At 46.4% G+C, this 19,437-nt stretch overlaps 3 protein-coding genes across 4 annotated transcripts in view; all 3 read left to right on the top strand.

The window, feature by feature from the left end:
* LOC144480676 (uncharacterized) overlaps positions 1-19,059 on the top strand; it is a 41,197-nt gene extending 22,138 nt beyond the window's left edge. The window contains exons 4-7 of the mRNA XM_078200272.1: positions 1,446-1,667; positions 11,137-11,985; positions 13,550-13,830; positions 18,111-19,059. Of these exons, the coding sequence (XP_078056398.1) occupies positions 1,446-1,667; positions 11,137-11,985; positions 13,550-13,830; positions 18,111-19,059 (2,301 nt within the window). The remainder of the gene's footprint in view (positions 1-1,445; positions 1,668-11,136; positions 11,986-13,549; positions 13,831-18,110) is intronic.
* Positions 1-19,437, top strand: part of LOC144481043 (uncharacterized) — a 420,433-nt gene that overhangs the window by 380,859 nt on the left and 20,137 nt on the right. The gene's annotated exons all lie outside the window — the stretch shown is intronic.
* LOC144481011 (uncharacterized) lies at positions 1,262-8,917 on the top strand. Of its 2 annotated transcripts, none has more exons than XM_078200637.1 (2): positions 1,262-1,451; positions 5,456-8,917. In XM_078200637.1, exon 2 carries the CDS (start codon positions 5,638-5,640, stop codon positions 6,841-6,843), a length of 1,206 nt encoding a protein of 401 aa, XP_078056763.1. In that variant the 5' UTR covers positions 1,262-1,451; positions 5,456-5,637; the 3' UTR covers positions 6,844-8,917. The 2 variants fall into 2 exon arrangements, with proteins under 2 accessions (XP_078056763.1, XP_078056764.1); XM_078200638.1 differs by having other exon boundaries at positions 1,395-1,667.

The raw sequence follows: 19,437 nt of genomic DNA, 5'->3' as shown, positions 1-19,437 counted from the left end.
GAACTCGCAGGTGTGACTGCAGTGTGGATGACTTGCTAAATCCCTGCCCACACGTGGAACAGGTGAATGGTCTCTCCCCAGTGTGAACCCGTTGATGAGTTTCCAGGTCAGACGGGCAACGGAATCCCTTCCCACAGTCCCCACATTTCCATCTTTTCTCCATGGCACCAGTATCCTTGTGTCTCTCCGGGTTGGACAATCAGTTCAAGATTCATCTGTACACAGAACATGTACAGTTTCACCTCACTTTGAGTGGGGTGATATTTTTTCAAGCTGTGTAACTGGTTAAAGCTCTTTCCACAGTCAGTTCACTGGAACGCGCTCACTCCGGTGTGTGCATGTGTCTCGGTGCTTTTCCAATCACACTGATGTTTGAAATCTTTTCCCAGAAAGAACAGAGAAACATTTTTCCTCCCACATTCAAAGGTTGACGGTGTTCATATGCTGATAAATTGAGCAACTGTGAAATACTAGTAAGAATTTTGATTTGAGTTTCATGTCTGTAAAACTTCCACTTCAAATATTCTGCAAAAGAAGTTTACAAAACCACTGTCATCATAGGAAAACAAATCAAAACAGATAATTATAGTTTTTCTGGAACATTTTTTTCTCTCTTGTTCCCCCAAATCTGTAAATCCCCATCCCACACACTCTCCCTCCTCCCTGGGCTGAAATCCAAACCCATCTCACCATTTCTTTCCTCCACTCCTAGTTTTCTCCCTCCCTCTCCTCTGTCTGGGTTCAGTTCTCCAGCTCCTGTCTGCAGACTGACAATAAAACCAATGGGTCTTATTGGGGGTGTTGGGGCCTCCAGCGGGTGTTTGTGAATCCTCCCCGCCCACCTCCCAGGGTTTCCTTCCTTCCCAGAGATCAGAGTCCTCATTGATTTGAGGCCAAAGTGTAACCTCTTATTTATTGTCCCCCTCCCCCATCCTCTGATGTGAACCATCCTCCAGTGGCTGAGCCAGGATGGGGCCGTTAACCTGGGCCTGTTCCCGGGAGGGAGGGAGGGAGAAGCCCCGCAGCTGCAAACCAGGGAGCTGACAATGATTCTGAAGGGTTTGCGGATCCACAAAGTGTTTCCAAATCCTCCCAGCCACCGCCTAACGCTGACTCCGCTTCTCCGGAACAAACAAGCGCCAAGGACAGCAATGACACAGCGCATGCTCCACATCACAATGCCCGGGGATTGATTGACGGCAGCTCCGGACCAATAGGAAGAGGGGGCGGGGCTGGTCCCCCAACCAATCGGAGTGAATGAGGGGCGGGACTGGAGGACCGAGCCCCGGAGCGGCTGGTCCTCCAACCAATCGCACTGAATGAGGGCCCGGACCAATAGGAAGAGTTCTCTATTCTTTGCATGGGAGAGATGCACATGCGCAGTAAGCAACGGCGTTCGCAGTGCGGGTGACAGCAACTGGAGAGAAGTTTCTCTGTCTCATCAGCAGCCGGTAAGGATGCAGAAACATAGAGGGAGCAATGGAACCGGCGGATGGACGGAGAGGGTGTCTAAGTATCTGGTGAAGGCCTCAAACCTCGAATATGAGCCCGTAGGTCCCGTGTTTGCAGCTTCAGGTCTTTTTCCCGAGACGAAGCTCAGGTTAACGGCCGCCATCTTGATCCAGCGGAGAGCAGAGCGCACGCGTTGGTGGCTTGGTGACGCAACCGTGAGTGGGCGGGTCTTTGTGTTTCTGCTCCCACCGGGTCGTAATGCACCCACCGGGTCCAAATGCATACCAACAATGAACAATAGATTTTCAAACAGCTTCACCCACTCCCAGGCTGCACCTGACGTTTGCAGCCGAGAGAAGTTAATGGGTCATGTACATATTCAGTGTGAGGGGTTGCATCCCTGAGTACTTACATGAAGCGGTTACACGGCTTTTGTACTCGTTGGAGTTTAGAAGGTTGAGGAGGAAATTATTGAAACTTACAGGATACGGCGAGGCCTGGACAGAGTGGACGTGGAGAGGATGTTTCCACTGGTAGGAAAAACTAGAACCAGCGGGCACAACCTCAGACTAAGGGGATGATCCTTTAAAACAGATGAGGAGGAATTTCTTCAGCCAGAGAGTGGTCAATCTGTGGAACCCTTTGTTGCAGAAGGCTGTGGAGGCCAGGTCATTGAGTGTCTTTAAGACAGAGATAGATAGGTTGTTGATTAATAAGCAGATCAGGGGTTATGGGAAAAAGATAGGAGAATCAGCCATGATTGAATGGTGGAGCAGACTCAATGGGCCGAGTGGCCCAATTCTGCTCCTATGTCTTATAGCCTTTTCATTACACTTCAGCCCCAGGCTCCTCATGTTTACATAGAAGCGGAAGTAGACCATTCAGCTCTTTGAGCATTCCCTGCCATTCATTATAGTCATGGCTGATCCTCGAATTCAATACCCTAATCCCACCCCCCACCCCATAATATCCCTTTAGCCCCAAGAGATATATCTAATTGAAATCAGGCTCTACTTCCACTTTTGAGGAACGGAGTCACAACCCACTGAGAGAAAAACATCTCATCTCTCTCTATGGGCAGCACTGTTTTTTAAATAGTGACCCCAAGATTCTCCCATAAGAGTAACCAACAGTTCGAGCAAGTTTTTAGAAGGTATTTTGAGAGACAGAATCTACAGGCATTTAGAGACACAAGGACTGATTAGAGACAGTCATGTGAGTGGCATTTAGAGACAACATGGCTTTGGAGTGGAAAATCATATCTCACAAATTTGATTGAGTTTTTTGAATGGGTAACCAAGAAGGTAGATGAGGGCAGTGCAGTTGATGTTCTCTACATGACCTTTAGCAAGGCCTTTGACAAGATACCACATGGTAAATTGTTGCATAAGGTTAAATCTCACAGGATCCAGGGTGAGGTAGCAAATCGGTACAAAATTGGCTTGATGACAGAAAAAGTCTCACAACACCAGGTTAAAGTCCAACAGGTTTATTTGGTAGCACAAGCCACAAGCTTTCAGAGCACTGCCCCTTCATGACAGAAGACAGGATGGTTGTAGAGGATTGTTTTTCAAACTGGAGGCCTGTGACCAGTGGTGTGCCTCAGGGATTGGTGTTGCGTCCACTGTTATTTATCATTTATATGAATGATGTGGATGAGAATTTAGGAGGCATGGTTAGTACGTTTGCAGACACCAGGATTGTGGCATAGTGGACAGTGAAGAAAATTATCTCTGATTGCAATGGAATCTTGATCAATTGGGCCAGTGGGCTGACGAATGCCAGATGGAGTTTAATTTAGATAAATGCGAAGTGATGCGTTTTGGTAGATCAAACCAGGGCAGGACTTACTCAGTTAATGGTAGGGCATTGGGGAGTTATAGAACAAAGAGATCTAGGAGAACAGATTCATAGCTCCTTGAAAGTGGAGTCACAGGTGGACAGAGTGGTGAAGAAGGCATTCGGCATGCTTGGTTTCATTGGTCAGAACATTGAATACAGGAGTTGGGACGTCTTGTTGAAGTTGTACAAGACATTGGTAAGGCCACACTTGGAATACTGTGTGCAGTTCTGGTCAACCTATTACAGAAAGCATGGTATTAAACAAGAAAGAGTGCAGAAAAGATTTACGAGAATGCTACAGGGACTTGGTGGTTATAAGGCGAGACTGGATAGACTGGGACTTTTTTTTCTGGAGCGCAGGAGGCATAGGGGTGATCTTATAGCAGTCTATAAAATAATGAGGTAGATAGATAGATAGTCAATATCTTTTCCCAAAGGTAGGGGAGTCTAAAACTAGAGGTCATAGGTTTAAGGGGAGAGATAAAAAGAGTCGAGAGGGGCAATATTTTCATACAGAGGGTGGTGAGTGTCTTGAGCAAACTGCCAGAGGTAGTAGTAGAGGCGGGTACAATTTTGTCTTTTGAAAAGCGTTTTGACAGTTACATGGGTATGATGGGTATAGAGGGATATGGGCCAAATGCGGGCAATTGGGACTAGCTTCGGGGTTAAAAAAAGGGGCGGCATGGACAAGTTGGACTGAAGGGCCTGTTTCCACGCTGTAAACCTCTATGACTCTATGAATCTCTGCATCCAAGACCTTTCAGGATGTGAAAGGTTTAAATTAAGTTGCCTCTTACTCTTTTAAACTCGAGCAGAAGCTAAACTTGAGCAGAGACTGTCTCACTGCTCCTCATCAGACAATCCACCTATTCCAGGTGTTAGTCGACTAAACCTACTATGAACTTCTTCTAATGCACTTATATTTTTCCTTAACTAAGGAAATCGAAATGTAGACATTGCTCCAGATACAGACTCACCGTGTGCAACTGAAACATAACTTCACTGCTTTCACTCCATTCCCCTCATAACAAATAATAGCTTTCTGAATTACTTGTACCTGGATTTTCTATCGTGATGAATTTTGGATATTTTTTGTTAAGGGGGTGAGAAAGGGAGGATTTACACACAACAAACTCAAACCAAGAGAAAATGTTGTCTCTTCTGATATGGGCTTTCTGAATGGGATAAGTAGGTAGATGTGAATGGAATGTTTTCACTTGTTGGTTTTTCCATTACTGGGAACCATGAACAGACAACAAATAAATCAAACAGGAAAATAGAAGATGTTTCTTTCTTCAGACAGTTGTTAGAATATGGAACTCACTGCGACTCGAAGTGGTTGACACAAATACTTTAGATGCTTTCAAAAGGAAAATATACGAGCCTATGGGAGAAAAGGGATGGAAATTTCAACTGAAAAGCTGAGATGTGGTGATCAGAATGAGAGGAGACTCATGTGGAGTATAAACTCCAGTACAGACTCAATAAACCGAATGGCCTGTTTGTGTATTGTCACAGACAGAACAAACAATTCTCCTTCCCTGTTCAAAGACAATAACAATCAGCTCCTAATGATCCGAGTGACTGTCAGATCTCAACGTGATGTTTGGTTTGTGTTTTCTTGCTGTAAATCCTCCTTTCCAATATCCTGTAAAGGGAGTTTACAAAAGTCACCACTGTCAGTCCAGGATAGATATATTCATAGAATTCCACAGTTCGGAAGGAGGCTATTTGGCCCATCAAGTCAACTCTCTGACAGAGCATCCCACCAAGGCCCCAACAACATAACCCAACTTATTTACCCCACTAATCTCCCTAACCTACACACCCTGGGGAAAAATGGATAATTTAGCATGAAATCCACCTAACCTGAATATCTTTGGACTGTGGGAGAAAACTGGAGCACCCGGAGGAAACCCACGCAGACAAGTAGAGAATGTGCAAACTCCACACAGCAGCGCTCCGAAAGCTGGTGGCTTTTGCGACCAAATAAACCTGTTGGACTTTAACCTGGTGTTGTTAGTCTCCTTACTGTGTAAACTCCACACAGACAGGTAACCAAGGCCGGAATCGAACCCAGGTCCCTGGCGCTGTGAGGCAGGAGGACTAACCACTGTGCCACCGTGCCAGCCACGTAATTCTTTGTAAACTTATTTTACAGGAAATAGAAGAGGAGGATTTGCAGTCTGGACAATCAAATCTCACGTCAGACAGAGTCAATCAATTCATTGGGATTTGAAGATTTGTACATCTGAAGGGATTTAATTGACCATCTCAGTTGGAAACTGGTGAGAATCTGTTTCCTTGCTCCTCCTGTGGGAAGGGATTGATCAGCTGGAAAACATGCTGACACGACAGCGAACTCGCAATAGTGAGAGTTCATTCACCTGCTCCGTGTGTGGGAAGAAATTCATGTGTTCGTCCAACCTACTGGCTCACCAACTCGATCACATTATTCAGAAGCCTCTTCAAAGCTCTGACTCTGGGCAAAGCATTGAAACTTCTGAGGAACAGGCCCAACACCAGCTCCTTCACACTGACGAGAGACCGTTCAGCTGCTCCCACTGCGGGAAGAGGTTCAGCCAGTCCTCCCGCCTTGCAGAGCACCAGCTCCTTCACACACACGAGAGACCGTTCAGCTGCTCTCACTGTGGGGAGTCATTCAGCGACTCAGTGCATCTCACTGAGCACCAACAAGTTCACACCAAGGACAGGCCATTCAGCTGCTCTCAGTGTGGGAAGAGATTCACTCAGTCCTCCCACTGCACCGTTCACCAACAGATTCATTTTCAGAAGAGACATTTTAAATGCTTTAAATGTGAGAAGACCTTCAAAAGAAGGATTAGTCTGCTGAGACACCAGGGCACTCACACTGGGGAGAGGCCATACGTTTGCCCTGTTTGTGGGAAAGCATTTACTTGTTTGCAGCATCTGCTAAGTCACCGGCCTATTCACACCGGGGAGAAGGCATTCAGCTGCTCTGTGTGTGGGAAGGCTTTCACGGAGTCATCCAGCCTCTGGAGACACCGCCGCATTCACACAGGGGAGAAGCCGTTCTCCTGCTCCATTTGCGGCAAAAGATTTGCTCAGTTTTCCTCCTGCAATCAACACCAACACATTCACTCTGATCAGAGACCTTTTCAATGCTCAGAATGCAATAAGACCTTTAAAAGAAGTGATGATCTGCTGAAACACAAACGCATTCACACCGGGGAGAGGCCGTTCCTGTGCTCTGTGTGTGGAAAGGGATTTGCTCAGTCGTCTGGCCTGCTGAGACACCAACGCATTCACACCGGGGAGAAGCCGTTCACCTGCTCTGTGTGTGGGAAGGGATTCACTGATTCATCCTATATGCTGAAACACCAGCGAGCTCACACTGCGACAGAACCGTTCACCTGCTCCCTGTGTGGGAAGGGATTCACTGATCCATCCCGCCTGCAGAGACACCAGCGAGTTCACACTGGGGCAAAACCTTTCAACTGCTCCATGTGTGGGAAGGGATTTAATCAGTATTACAGCCTGCTGAAACATAGACGACGTCATGTGTGACCGGCAAAGTTAGATTCTGTTGTTTCTGCGCCCTGAGATAAACAATAACAATTGGATGAATAGGGGAGGCAGCGGCACAGTGGAATTATCACTGGACTCAGGGTAAGGCTCTGGGGACCCAGGTTCGAATCCCACCACAGTCAATGGTGAAATTTGTATTCAATTAAAATCTTGGATTAAAAGTCTAATGACAAACGTTAACCATTAATCAATTGTCGTAAAAACCCATTTGGTTCAGTAACGTCCTTTAGAAAAGGAAACCTGCTGTCCTTACCTGGTCTGGCCTACATGTGACTCCAGACCAGCAATGTGGTTGACTCTCAAATGCCCTCTGAAATGGAGGGCAGTTAGGGCTGGGCAAGAAATGCTGGCCCAGCCAGTGACGCCTATATCCAGTAAAAATGAATTTAAAAAAGTTCCTCAGTATCTCGGTAACCTCCTCCAGCCCCACAACACTCTGTGTAAACACAAGTTGTTGATGATTATGCCCTGAGATAGATAACGTGAACCCGATTCCCCTCGTCTGCCAACTCGGCAACTTCTTCACAAAAACTAAAGCACATGGGATTGGGGCTGTTGTACTGAGATGGGTAGAAAACTGATTGGCAGACAGGAGACAAAGAGTAGGATTAAACGGGTCTTTTTCCAACTGGCAGGCAGTGACTATTTGGGTAACGCAGGATCAGTGCTGGGGCCTCGGTTACTCACCTGCCATAGGTCTTGTTTTTTTTCCATGTTTACTATACATCATTTTTAAATTGTTGCTTCCTAAGAATCTAATTTAAAACCATGGATAAACTCAAACCACTTTTGGAAAATCTGTGACTCTCTGATCAAGAATCTTACTGACCACTGCATACCATTCTGGTCACCGTATTATTAAAAAAAATATCCAGGCACTGGAAAGGGTGCAGAGAAGATTTTAATGATGAGATTTTAATGTAGAAGGCAGCTCACCACCACCTTCTCAAGGGCAATCAGGGATTAGCCATAAATGCTGGCCAAGCCAGCAATGCCCACATCCCATAAATGATTTTCAAAACGTGTGTGGTTTTTTTATCAGGAAAGGATTGACAGGCTAGTTCTTCTTTCTTGAGAAATGAAGGCTGAGGGGTAACCTGAGCAGAGGTCCTCAAAATTATAAAATGCTTAGATACAGAAATAGTGTTTCCTCTTGTGGGGAAGAGCAAAAAGTAAAATTTATTTATTAGTCACAAGTAGGCTTAGATTAACACTGCAGTGAAGTTACTGGGAAACTGGAGACAATCAATATAAAACAGTCACTAAGAAATCCAATAGGAAATCCAGGATAAATTTATCTACACAAAGAGTGGCGAGAATATGGAAATCACAACTACAGGGAGTGAAATGAACAGTATAGATGTCTTTCAGGGGAATCTCAACAAGTACTTATGAATGATTTTATAGTTCATTCAGGATTTATTTCAAAACGACTAAAAGTGACAGGAGATAATTTGCAGGGTGTGAGACTCTGTGTGTGAGGGTGTCTGTGAGTGTGTGTGTTGCTTTTCATTGGTGTCACAGAAACCTTCCTCTTTCTGAGCAGACAATCTGGCTCCTGAATGAGGTGAATTGTACAACTCAGAGATTCTCCATTCAGAATGACCATGTGCTGTGTAAAACAGGCATTCGGCCTCTGATCTTCGGGTAAGCATTCTCCAAGGCGGCCTTCACGACACAACAACGCAGAGTCGCTGAGCAGAGACTGATAGCCAAGTTCCGCACACATGAGGACGGCCTCAACTGGGATCTTGGGTTCATGTCACACTATCTGTAACCCCCACAACTTGCCTGGACTTGCAAAATCTCACTTACTGTCCTGGCTGGAGACAATACACATCTCTTTAACCTGTGCTTAATGCTCCCTCCACTCACATTGTCTGTGCCTTTAAGACTTGATTACCTGTAAAGACTCGCATTCCAACCATTATTCTGTAAATTGAGTTTGTGTCTTTATATGCCCTGTTTGTGAACAGAACTCCCACTCATCTGACGAAGGGGCAGCGCTCCGAAAGCTTGTGGCTTGTGCTACCAAATAAACCTGTTGGACTTTAACCTGGTGTTGTGAGACTTCTTACTGGGCTTACCCCAGTCGAACACCGGCATCTCCACATCATGGAATCTCTCTCCACAGTTGCTGTCAGACTTGCTGAGGTTTTGCAGCATTTTCTGTTTTGAAGTCAGTGCTTTGCTGTGTTGTCTCTGTGCTCCATCCCCACTCTGATTGCATTGGAGCCTGTGTGTGTCATTGTTACACTCAGAGTAAGTCAGTGCTTTGCTGTGTTGTCTCTATGCTCCATCCCCACTCTGATTGTATTGGAGTCTGTGTGTGTCATTGTTACACTCAGAGTAAGTCAGAGCTTTGCTGTGTTGTCTCTGTGCTCCATCCCCACTCTGATTGTATTGGAGTCTGTGTGTGTCATTGTTACACTCAGAGTAAGTCAGTGCTTTGCTGTGTTGTCTCTGTGCTCCATCCCCACTCTGATTGTATTGGAGTCTGTGTGTGTCATTGTTACACTCAGAGTAAGTCAGTGCTTTGCTGTGTTGTCTCTGTGCTCCATCCCCACTCTGATTGTATTGGAGCCTATGTGTGTCATTGTTACACTCAGAGTAAGTCAGTGCTTTGCTGTGTTGTCTCTATGCTCCATCCCCACTCTGATTGTATTGGAGCCTGTGTGTGTCATTGTTACACTCAGAGTAAGTCAGAGCTTTGCTGTGTTGTCTCTGTGCTCCATCCCCACTCTGATTGTATTGGAGCCTGTGTGGGTCACTGTTACACTGAGACTCTGTCACTGTTATTATTGGACAAACGGCAAGCCACCGTCACAATGCCCGGACCAATGGGAAGAGAAGGGGCTGGAGGACCAGCCTTTCCCGCTCGGACCTCCAACCAATCACAGTGAATGAGGGGCGGAGCCCGCTCTGACTGGAGCATGCGCATTGTGGGTAATGGCGACGGAGACGGGCTGTTTTTTCGGCTCGGAGATAGATTAGCGGTGATTGACGGTACGGAGGGGGCGAGGGATCTCGCGGGTGGACGGAAACGCTGCGTAAGCAGGTTGTGTCAGCCACGAACCTCGGTAAAGAGCTTCACGGACCCAGTTTGTACCGAGCGGTACCGCAGCTCCTCATGTTCGGGCCGTGTTCATGGCCGCCATCTTTATTGGGGGCAATATGCAACAAGGCGCATGCGCAGGCCGGCATCGTTTTAGGGGGTAATATTGTCAATGAGTGGGAGGAGCTTGTTCCCCATTGTTCAGAATGGAGACAACTTGTCCATCAAACTGCATCAACCCTCTGAGTCCCAATGTCTTATTGACGAGGCAGAGCGGTGGCAGAGAAGGAAAGAAAGGGAAATAGCTTTGACAAACGGTCATCTGGCCTCAACGTCAGCTCTTTTCTCTCCTCACAGATGCTGCCAGACCTGCTGAGATTTTCCAGCATTTTCTCTTTTGGAAAGGGAAATAAATTCTGCTTTCCAGATCCCACTATATCATGGGATGTCTTTCCCATTCATCTTCTGTTCCACCATCCTTATGGGCAGCGAGTTCCAGATCATGTGCTCTCCCTACCCAAGTATAAATCTTCCTCAAATACCTGCTCTATCACAATTCAAATAATGTCCTGTATATTACACTTTTATCCAGTATTATAGACATCTGTCTGGCAGCCTGCATGGAGATTTTCAGCTCCCTGTGTCCAGGACAGGAAGCAGTGAGCATGGATCTGTCAATCAGCCTCAATCAGCACCTTCAGGAGAATTGGGAGGGTGAATATTAGATACAGCAGAGTGAGAATGGAGGGAGAGTGTGTGAGATGGAGATTTGCAGCTTTTGGGGAATGAGAGAGGAAAGAATGTTCCATAGAAACTAGAACTGTCTGTTCTGAATTTCTATCCTGTACTGACTGTGATGACTTTTGTAAATTCCTTTTACAGGATATCAGAAGGTGAGGATTTACAGACAGAAATCTCAAACCAAATGTCACATCAACATCTGACAGAGGCCTCAATTCGTCGGGACCTGAATATTATCGACCTTTGAATCCAGAATGGAAATGTTTCTCTGTTCTGTCTGCTTCAGGAGATTTTAAATTTCAGTGTGACTGGAAAAGCACCGAGACACACACACACCCGAGTAAGAGTGCTCCAGTGCACTGAGTGTGGAAAGAGCTTTAACCAGTTACACAGCCTGAAAATACATCACAGCATTCACAGCGGGAGAGACTGTACCCGTGTTCTGTTTGAGATTTAACTAATTGTTTAACCTGGAGAGTCACAAGGACACCCGCACCATGGAGAAACCGTGGAAATGTGGGGACTGTGGGAAAGGATTCAGTTTTCCATCTCAGCTGGAAATTCATCGACGCGGTCACACTGGGGAGAGGCCGTTCACCTGCTCTGTGTGTGGGAAGGGATACACTCAGATAATTGATTTACAGAGACACCAGCGAGTTCACACTGGGGAGAGGCCATTTACTTGCTCTGAGTGTGGGAAAGGATTCACTCGGTTATCCAGTCTGCAGAGACACCATCGATTTCACACTGGGGAGAGACCTTTCATCTGCTCTGTGTGTGGGAAGGGATTCACTCAGTTAATTGATTTGCAGAGCCATCAGCGAGTTCACACTGGGGAGGGGCCGTTCACTTGCTCTGTGTGTGGGAAAGGATTCAGTGTAGCATCAGGCCTGCGGAGACACCAGTTAGTTCACACTGGGGAGAGGCCGTTCACTTGCTCTGTGTGTGGGAAAGGATTCAGTGTGGCATCAGGCCTGCGGAGACACCAGTTAGTTCACACGGGGGAGAGGTCATTCACTTGCTCTGTGTGTGGGAAAGGTTTCAGTCAGTTGCCCTACTTGCTGAGGCACAATGTCACTCACACCCAAGAGAGACCCTTTAAATGCTCTGACTGTGGGAGGGATTTCAAAAGCTCTCAGCTAATGATGTCCCACCAGCGCATTCACACTGAGGAGAGACCTTTCAGCTGCTCTCACTGCACAAAGAGATTCAGATCATCATCTGCCCTGCGGACACACCAGCGAGTTCACACTGGGGAGAGGCCATTCCCCTGCACCGTGTGTGGGAAGGGATTCACTCAGTCATCCCGACTGCAGAAACACCAGCGAGTTCACAAGTCATAGAGTCATACCGTACAGAAGAGGCCTTTCAGCCCATCGAGTCTGCACTGACAAAACTATACTAAATTTACACTCATCCATTTTCCAGCACTTGGCTGATGGTGTTTGAACTGTCAAAACATTCAAGTGCCCATCCATGTGCTTTTTAACGGTTGTGAGGTTTCCTGCCTCCACTCCCCTCCCAGACAGTGAATTCCAGACTCCCACCACCCTCTGGGTGAAAACATTTTTCCTCAAATCCCCAAAACCTCCTGCCCCTCACCTTAAAATGATGCCCCCTCGTTATTGACCCTTCAACTAAGGGGAACAGCTGCTTCCTATCCACTCTGTCCATACCCCTCACAATCTTATACACCTCAATCATGTCCCCCCTCAGCCTTCTCTGCTCTCAAGAAAACAATCCAAGCCTATCGAGTCTCTCCTTATAGCTCAGCTGCTCCATCCAAGGCAACATCCTGGTGAATCTCCTCTGCACCCCCTCCAGTGCAATCACATCCTTCCTATGGTGAGGCGATCGGTACGAGTACAAACTGGGGTCAAGCAGGGCTGCGTCATCGCACCAACATTCATCCCCACCTTTCCTGCAGCAACATGTCACCCCAGCACCATGAAGCTCCCCACTGCAGTCGAGCTAACTGACTGGACCAGTGGGAAACTTTCAATCTCCGACCCCTCCAGGCCAGAACCAAGACCAGCCCAGCCTCAGTCATCGGGCTGCAGTACGCTGACTCTAAGGGGGGTGGGGGGGAGGTGATGGCCCAGTGGGTATTATTGCTAGACTATTAATCCAGAAATTCAACTAATGTTCTGGGGGCCCGGGTTCGAATTCAATTAAATAAAATTAAGAACCTACTGATGACCATGAAACCATTGTCGATTGTCGGAAAAACCCATCTGGTTCACCAGTGCCCTTTAGGGAAGGAAATCTGCTGCCCTTACCTGGCCTGGCCTACATGTGACTCCAGAGCCACAGCAATGTGGTTGTCTCTCGAATGCCCTCCAAGGGCAACTAGGATGGCAATAAATGTCCCATAAATGAATGAAGAAAATGCGTATTTGATTTGATTTATTATTGACACATATTAGTACACAGTGAAGAGTATTATTTCTTGCACGCGATACAGAAAAACCGTAACGTACATAAGGAAGGAAATGAGAGAGTGCAGAATGTTACAGTCATAGCTGGGGTGCAGAGAAACATCAACTTAATGCGAGGTAGGTCCATTCAAAAGTTTGATGGCAGCAGGGAAGAAGCTGTTCTTGAGTCGGTTGGTTCGTGTCCTCAGACTTTTGTTTCTTTTTCCCGATGGAAGAAAGCGGAAGAGAGTATGTCCGGGTGCGTGGGGTCCTTAATTATGCTGGCTGCTTTTCCGAAGCAGTGGGAAGTGTCGACAGTGTCAATGGATGGGAGGCTGGCTTGAACGATGGACTGATCTTCGTTCGCGACCTGAGTGAGTCTGTGTGCACACTCAGAGGTTGATCAAGGGCATTTTTACAGTAACTTCATTGCAGTGTTAATGTAAGCCCACTTGTGACACTAATCAAAAAGCTTAAACTCGTCAACATATTCACTGAGACATATGAGAGAATGGGCCTCAGACTAAACATCTGGGAAACAAAGGTTCTCTACCAGCCCATTCCTGCTCCCCCTCCCCGACCCATCAAGATCCACAGTGAGCCCCTGGATAACGTGGATCATTCCCCACACCTCGGGAGCCTCCTGTCGGCACGGGCAGACATCGACGATGAAATCCAGCATCGACTCCAATGCGCCAGTGCAGGCTTCGGACGCCTGAGGAACAGAGTTCAAAGCCCGAGACCTCAAATCCAGCAACAAGCTCATGGTCTACAGAGCAGCCGTGGTCCCTGCCCTCCTGTATCCATCAGAAACATGGACAATGTACAGCAGACACCTCAAATCCCTGGAGAGATGTCACCAACGTTGCCTCCACAAAATCCTGCAAATCCACTGGCAGGATAGGCTTACCACCGTGAGTGTCCTCTCCCAGGCCAATATCCCCAGTATCGAGGCACTGGTCACACTTGACCAGCTGCGATGGGCGGGGCACATTGTACACAAGCCCCACACAAGACTCCTGAAACAAGTGCTGTACTCCGAGCTCCGCAATGGCGAGCTGTTGGAGAAGGTTCCTAATAGGTTGGAGAAATTTTAAACCATGAGGCATTTCAGACACTAACAGAACTACCAGCATTGAGTTAAATGACTAAATCAGACTTAGAAGCTAACAAGGGAACAGTCTACACATGTGAACACAGTAAGAGATTTAAACAAGTAATTCTGATTTAAACATGAATTTTCTGATTTTAAAATGTATGTGAGCTGTATTTTTAAAAGCAATTGGAAACTTTAGCCAAAGGCAGGCTGCTGCAAGGCATGATGGTACAGGGATACTTACAGACAGGCTACATTCTTCGGAACAATGAAGCCACAGAATGCACCAACCTTTTCAAGGACGTTTTTAACAAAGTTTCTAAAGGCAGCTTCATGAATATGATTGATTCACACTGGCCAGACAAGACAGTGTCTTCTCAGACGTGAAAACGTGCATTTGTCTGGTTTGGCCAGTGACGGAATAAGAGCCGATTGGAACATTAACTTTGACCTTTGTAGCTAAGCTTCTGGGGTTGCTCAGCAACAAGGGGAAGCAGAGTCAGCAATAGGGGGAGGAAGTGTCCGGATTCTACGGACCAATGAAAACCCATTATGTCAGAGGGTAAAATACAATTGGTTAAAGTATATGACGTGTAATTAATGATTGATTTGTATTGAAAATGATTGGTTCACACCTGATGAAAGGCAGGAGAATTGATATGAAGAATGTATTATTGATCTATGCTAATGATTGTCTGTCAGAGTTATTAGATCAGGATGCTTCTCTTCTAGAGCAGGATTAACACCGTCCAATAATTTCTCCCTTCAATCGTTGGTCAAATAGAAGATATGTCTTTAAACTGGGGCACTGGCTTTCATGAGTCTTTGTATTGTCCGAAGGTTTTGGCAATACCTGGTCTCCAGTGGTAATGTACCCAGTGTGTTTTGGGAATGAACTCAGAAGAATCATTCAACACTCAAGCCTGATTCAATTGACAAACAGTTTATTGAGTTATGCCAGTGGGGAGAAGTATGCCTGTCTGGAGACAATACACATCTCTTTAACCTGTGCTTAATACTCCCTCCACTCACATTGTCTGTATCTTTAAGATCTGGTTGGCTGTAGAGATTCACATTCTAATCAGTATTCTGTAACTTGATTTTGTGTCTGTGCCCTGTTTGAGAGCAGATATCCACTCCATCTGACGAAGGAGCAGCGCTCTGAAAGCTAATGGCATTGGCGACCAAATAAACCTGTTGGACTTTAACCTGGTGTTGTTAAAACTCTTACAGTGGGGAGAAGCCACAGGGGCTGACCATGTACAACTCCACCCCACAAGGAAAATCATCAATTCTTATCCAGTTACTCAGCCCATCCCAGCTGGACACAATCCAATCAGAATGGTTATAGATTACATACATTATATATAACTTGTTCTCGTGCACTAAGTAATGCAGGCCTATGACTAACACAAGGAAAGCAATGAATCAGGTCCCAGTGTAATAAATCTGAAGCATAATTCAGTGCATTTATGTCAAAGACCTGGGCAACTGTAACATTAACAGAGATGTGCTCTATAGAAGCCGATTCTTCTCTAATGCAAACAGGGACACAGTTGAGCGGAGTGCATGGAAAAGGGACGATCTGACTTTACATTATCATGGAGTGATACCATATAGTATAAACAGAAAGTTGTCGAGTGTAATATGAAATCAGGCAATGGCCTCAGGAACCGTGGGCAGGGAGAACGTCCAGTGTAATAATAAATTAGCTAAGACATATAATAAAATGTAAAGATATATTTTGTTGTTTACAACAGACACAAACCGTCAGTTAAGCACAAGGATGATCCAATGAAGTATTACATGAGGCAGGATCTGGTTGTTATCAGATGAGCTTCCAGCCACATATCCACATCATCATCAAGACCGTTTTGTTCCTCCTCAGTGACATTGCACAACTCCACCCCAGTCCCAGATTATCTGGCACTCTCACCCATTCCATTGTGATGTGAAACTCAGGGGAATGGGAATATAGAGAGGGAATGGGACTGACTGAATTGCTCCACAGAGAGTTGGCATGGATCTGAGTTGCCAAACTGATTCCTTCTATGTTGTAATGTCTCCATCACTGGAAATATATAAAGTAGCCACATTGCTATATATTTCAAGACAAGAAATAAGGGATCATAAATAACGTAGTAGATACAATATAACTACATTATACATATCTCCATCCTATTAGCCACATCAAACTGAGGGGGCTAAAGGATGTCAATATCTTTGAAAGAGAAAGAAAAAGATACCTGGGCCTAGTCCTGCTCCTAATTCCGATGTTCGTCTGTAAGCTTTTCAGAGTCTGCAGCCTTCCTGGATTCACTTCCTTTCCCTTCAGTTGCTGCAAGTCCCCAATTTCCCCCAGAATGAGGAAAGAAATGGAAAGGGGGAAACATTGATTTCCTCCCAGATGTTACACAGAGGAGGAAGTTTCACTCTGAAGCTCATTGGACAACTTCAGTATTCTGACGTCCCAATGAAGCCCTGCCTGAATCAGCCAATAAGAATCACTCTGCTACGCGGTGACGTCTCCGGGTTCCAATGCGCAGGCCCGGGTGCGCGGACCCGGGAGCCCCGCCCCCATCCATTGTTCCCGTCCCCCTGCAACACATCGAGCCAAGGTTTCCAGGCAACCGGCTGACGGCTCCGGCCAGAGCGAGAAGACGCTCGGTGATCTCCCCCTCCCCCCCAAGTCCGGGACTGCGCATGTCTAATGGCGAGGGGAAGCTGCGAATGTTCCGGGGGAGAGCCCACCCTCTGACGTTCATGCTGAATTGTTGACCCATGGGAAGAGTTGGAGGACCGGAAGGGCTGTGGCCCTCCAGACAATCCAGAGCGCGGGCTTTGTGACAATGCAGGTTGAACTTCACACAGACTGAAACTTTCTCCTGTCTCCTTAAAAGAGACCAACATCTGTGAGTAAAATACTTTCTTTTCTTCCCCTTTCCATTTCTTTTCTCATTTCTGGGGGAATTGTTGACTTGCAGCAACTGAAGGGAAAGGAAGTGAATCCAGGGAGGCTGCAGACTCTGGAAAGTTTGGCCCAGGTCTGTTAATCAGCCTCTTCAGGAAAATTGGGAGGGTGAATATTAGATCCAGCAGAATGAGAATGGAGGGAGAGTTCTTTTTTCTTCATTCGTGAGACATGGGCATCGCTGGCTGGCCAGCATTTATTGCCCATCCCTCATTGCCCTTGATCTGATTGGTTCACTGGGCTGTTTCAGAGGGCAGTTGAGAATCAACACATTTCTGTGGCTTTGGTGTCACATGTAGGCCAGGCCAGGTGAGGGTGGCAGATTTCCTTCCCTAAAGGGCATTAGTGAACCAGATGGGGTTTTCCGACAATCGACAATGGTTTCACCGTCATCAATAGATTCTAAATTCCACATTTGTTTTATTGAATTCAAATTCTACCGACTGCCGTGGCGTCATTCGAACCTGGGTCCCCAGAACATTAGCTGAGTTTTGGATGAATAATCTAGTGATAATACCACTCGGGCATTGCCTCCCAATGTGTGGGAATGAAATTTACAGGTTTTGGGGAATGAGAGGGGAAAAAATGCTCCAGAGGAACTAGAATTGTCTGTTCTGAATTTCTATCCTGTACTAACGCTGATTACTTTTCTCAACTTCTTTTACAGATGTTAGAAGTGAGGATTTAAGCCAGAAATCTCAAATCAAACGTCGCATCAGGATCTGAAAGATTCAGTTGATTCATTGCAAAGTGAACATCAGTGGCCTCTGAATCTAGATGGAGAAATAATTGTCTGCTCTATCAGCTTCAGCAGTTATTAACTATCAGTGTGACTAGAAAAGCATCAACACACACACTCTGAACTGAGTGTTCCAGTTTTAACCAGTTACACAGCTTGAAAAAACATTCCCATTTGGAGCCGGGTGTCCTGTGTGCGGAAACCTAATTTGATTGTTGAACATGGAGAGACACGAGGACACCTGCACCACGGAGAAACCATGGAAATGTGAGGAACTGCGGAAAGAGATTCATAACCCCCTCAAAACTAGAAACTCATCGACGCATTCACACTGGGGAGCGGCCGTTTACCTGCTCTGATTGTGGGAAGGGATTCACAAATTCATCCCACCTGCTGACACACCAGCGAATTCACACTAAGGAAAGGCCATTCACCTGCACTGCATGTGGGAAAGGTTTCAAACATTCATCCACCCTGAAGATACATCAGCGCGTTCACTCTGGGGAGAGGCCATTTGTTTGCTCTGAGTGTGGGAAGGGATTCACTCAGTTATCCAACCTGCAGACACACCAGCGAATTCACACTGGGGAGAGGCCATTCAGCTGCTCTGAGTGTGGGAAGAGATTCAATCAGTTCTCCGATTTGCTGACACACCAGCGAGCTCACACTGGGGAGAGGCCGTTTACCTGCTCTCAGTGTGGGAAGGGATTCACTCAGTCATCCAACCTGCAGACACACCAGCGAGTTCACACTGGGGAGAAACAATTCAGCTGCTCTCACTGCACAAGAAGGTTTAGATGGTTATCCAACCTGATACGACACCGACAGGTTCACACCGAGGAGAGGTCATTAATCTGTTCTGACTGTGGAAAGGGATTCAAAAATTCAACCCATCTGCTGACACACCACCGAATTCACACTGAGGAGAGGCCGTTCATCTGCACAGTGTGTGCGAAGAAATTCAAAGATTCATCCACTCTGCAAAAACACCAGCGAGTTCACACTGGGGAGAGACCATTTCCCTGCTCTGATTGTGGGAAGCAGTTCCGAGATTTGTCCAACCTGAGAAGACACCAGCGAGTTCACACTGGGGAGAGACCGTTCACCTGCTCTGACTGTGGGAAAGAATTCACTCAGTCATCTACCCTGCTGAGACACCAGCGAGTTCATAATTGATTACAGTGGTTGGATTCTACTGTTATTGCTGCTGTTAATCACATCCAGGACTGAACCATGTTCACTCTGACTGTTTGTGAAGTGGGAGGATCGGAGGGTTTCTTTCTGCTGAACTGGCCGGTCTCACAACTTTGCTTCCAGTGGGCTGATGCTGTTTGAGACTGGGAGAGCACATCTCCACTGAAACGATCCACAAAAGTTGATGAAGGACATTTATTTTATCCTGGGTAGTACATAGTGTTTTTTCTATACTACAGGTAGATACATTTGTCTCTGTTCCATTGAGTCTACAGCACAGGGCCAGGCCAGTCGGCTCAATTGGTCTGTGTCAGTATTTATGCTCCACATGAGCCTCCACCCACCCCTCTTCATCTCCCC

Source organism: Mustelus asterias, chromosome 30 (assembly GCF_964213995.1).
Source record: "Mustelus asterias chromosome 30, sMusAst1.hap1.1, whole genome shotgun sequence".
NCBI classification, from domain to species: Eukaryota; Metazoa; Chordata; class Chondrichthyes; order Carcharhiniformes; family Triakidae; genus Mustelus; species Mustelus asterias.
Note: the sequence above shows the minus strand (reverse complement) of the source record. Positions and strands in the feature narration are given on the sequence as shown.

Bases quoted from the DNA above. Each gene is read 5' to 3' on its own strand.
- LOC144481011 (XM_078200637.1), top strand. From the start codon at position 5,638: ATGCTGACACGACAGCGAACTCGCAATAGTGAGAGTTCATTCACCTGC.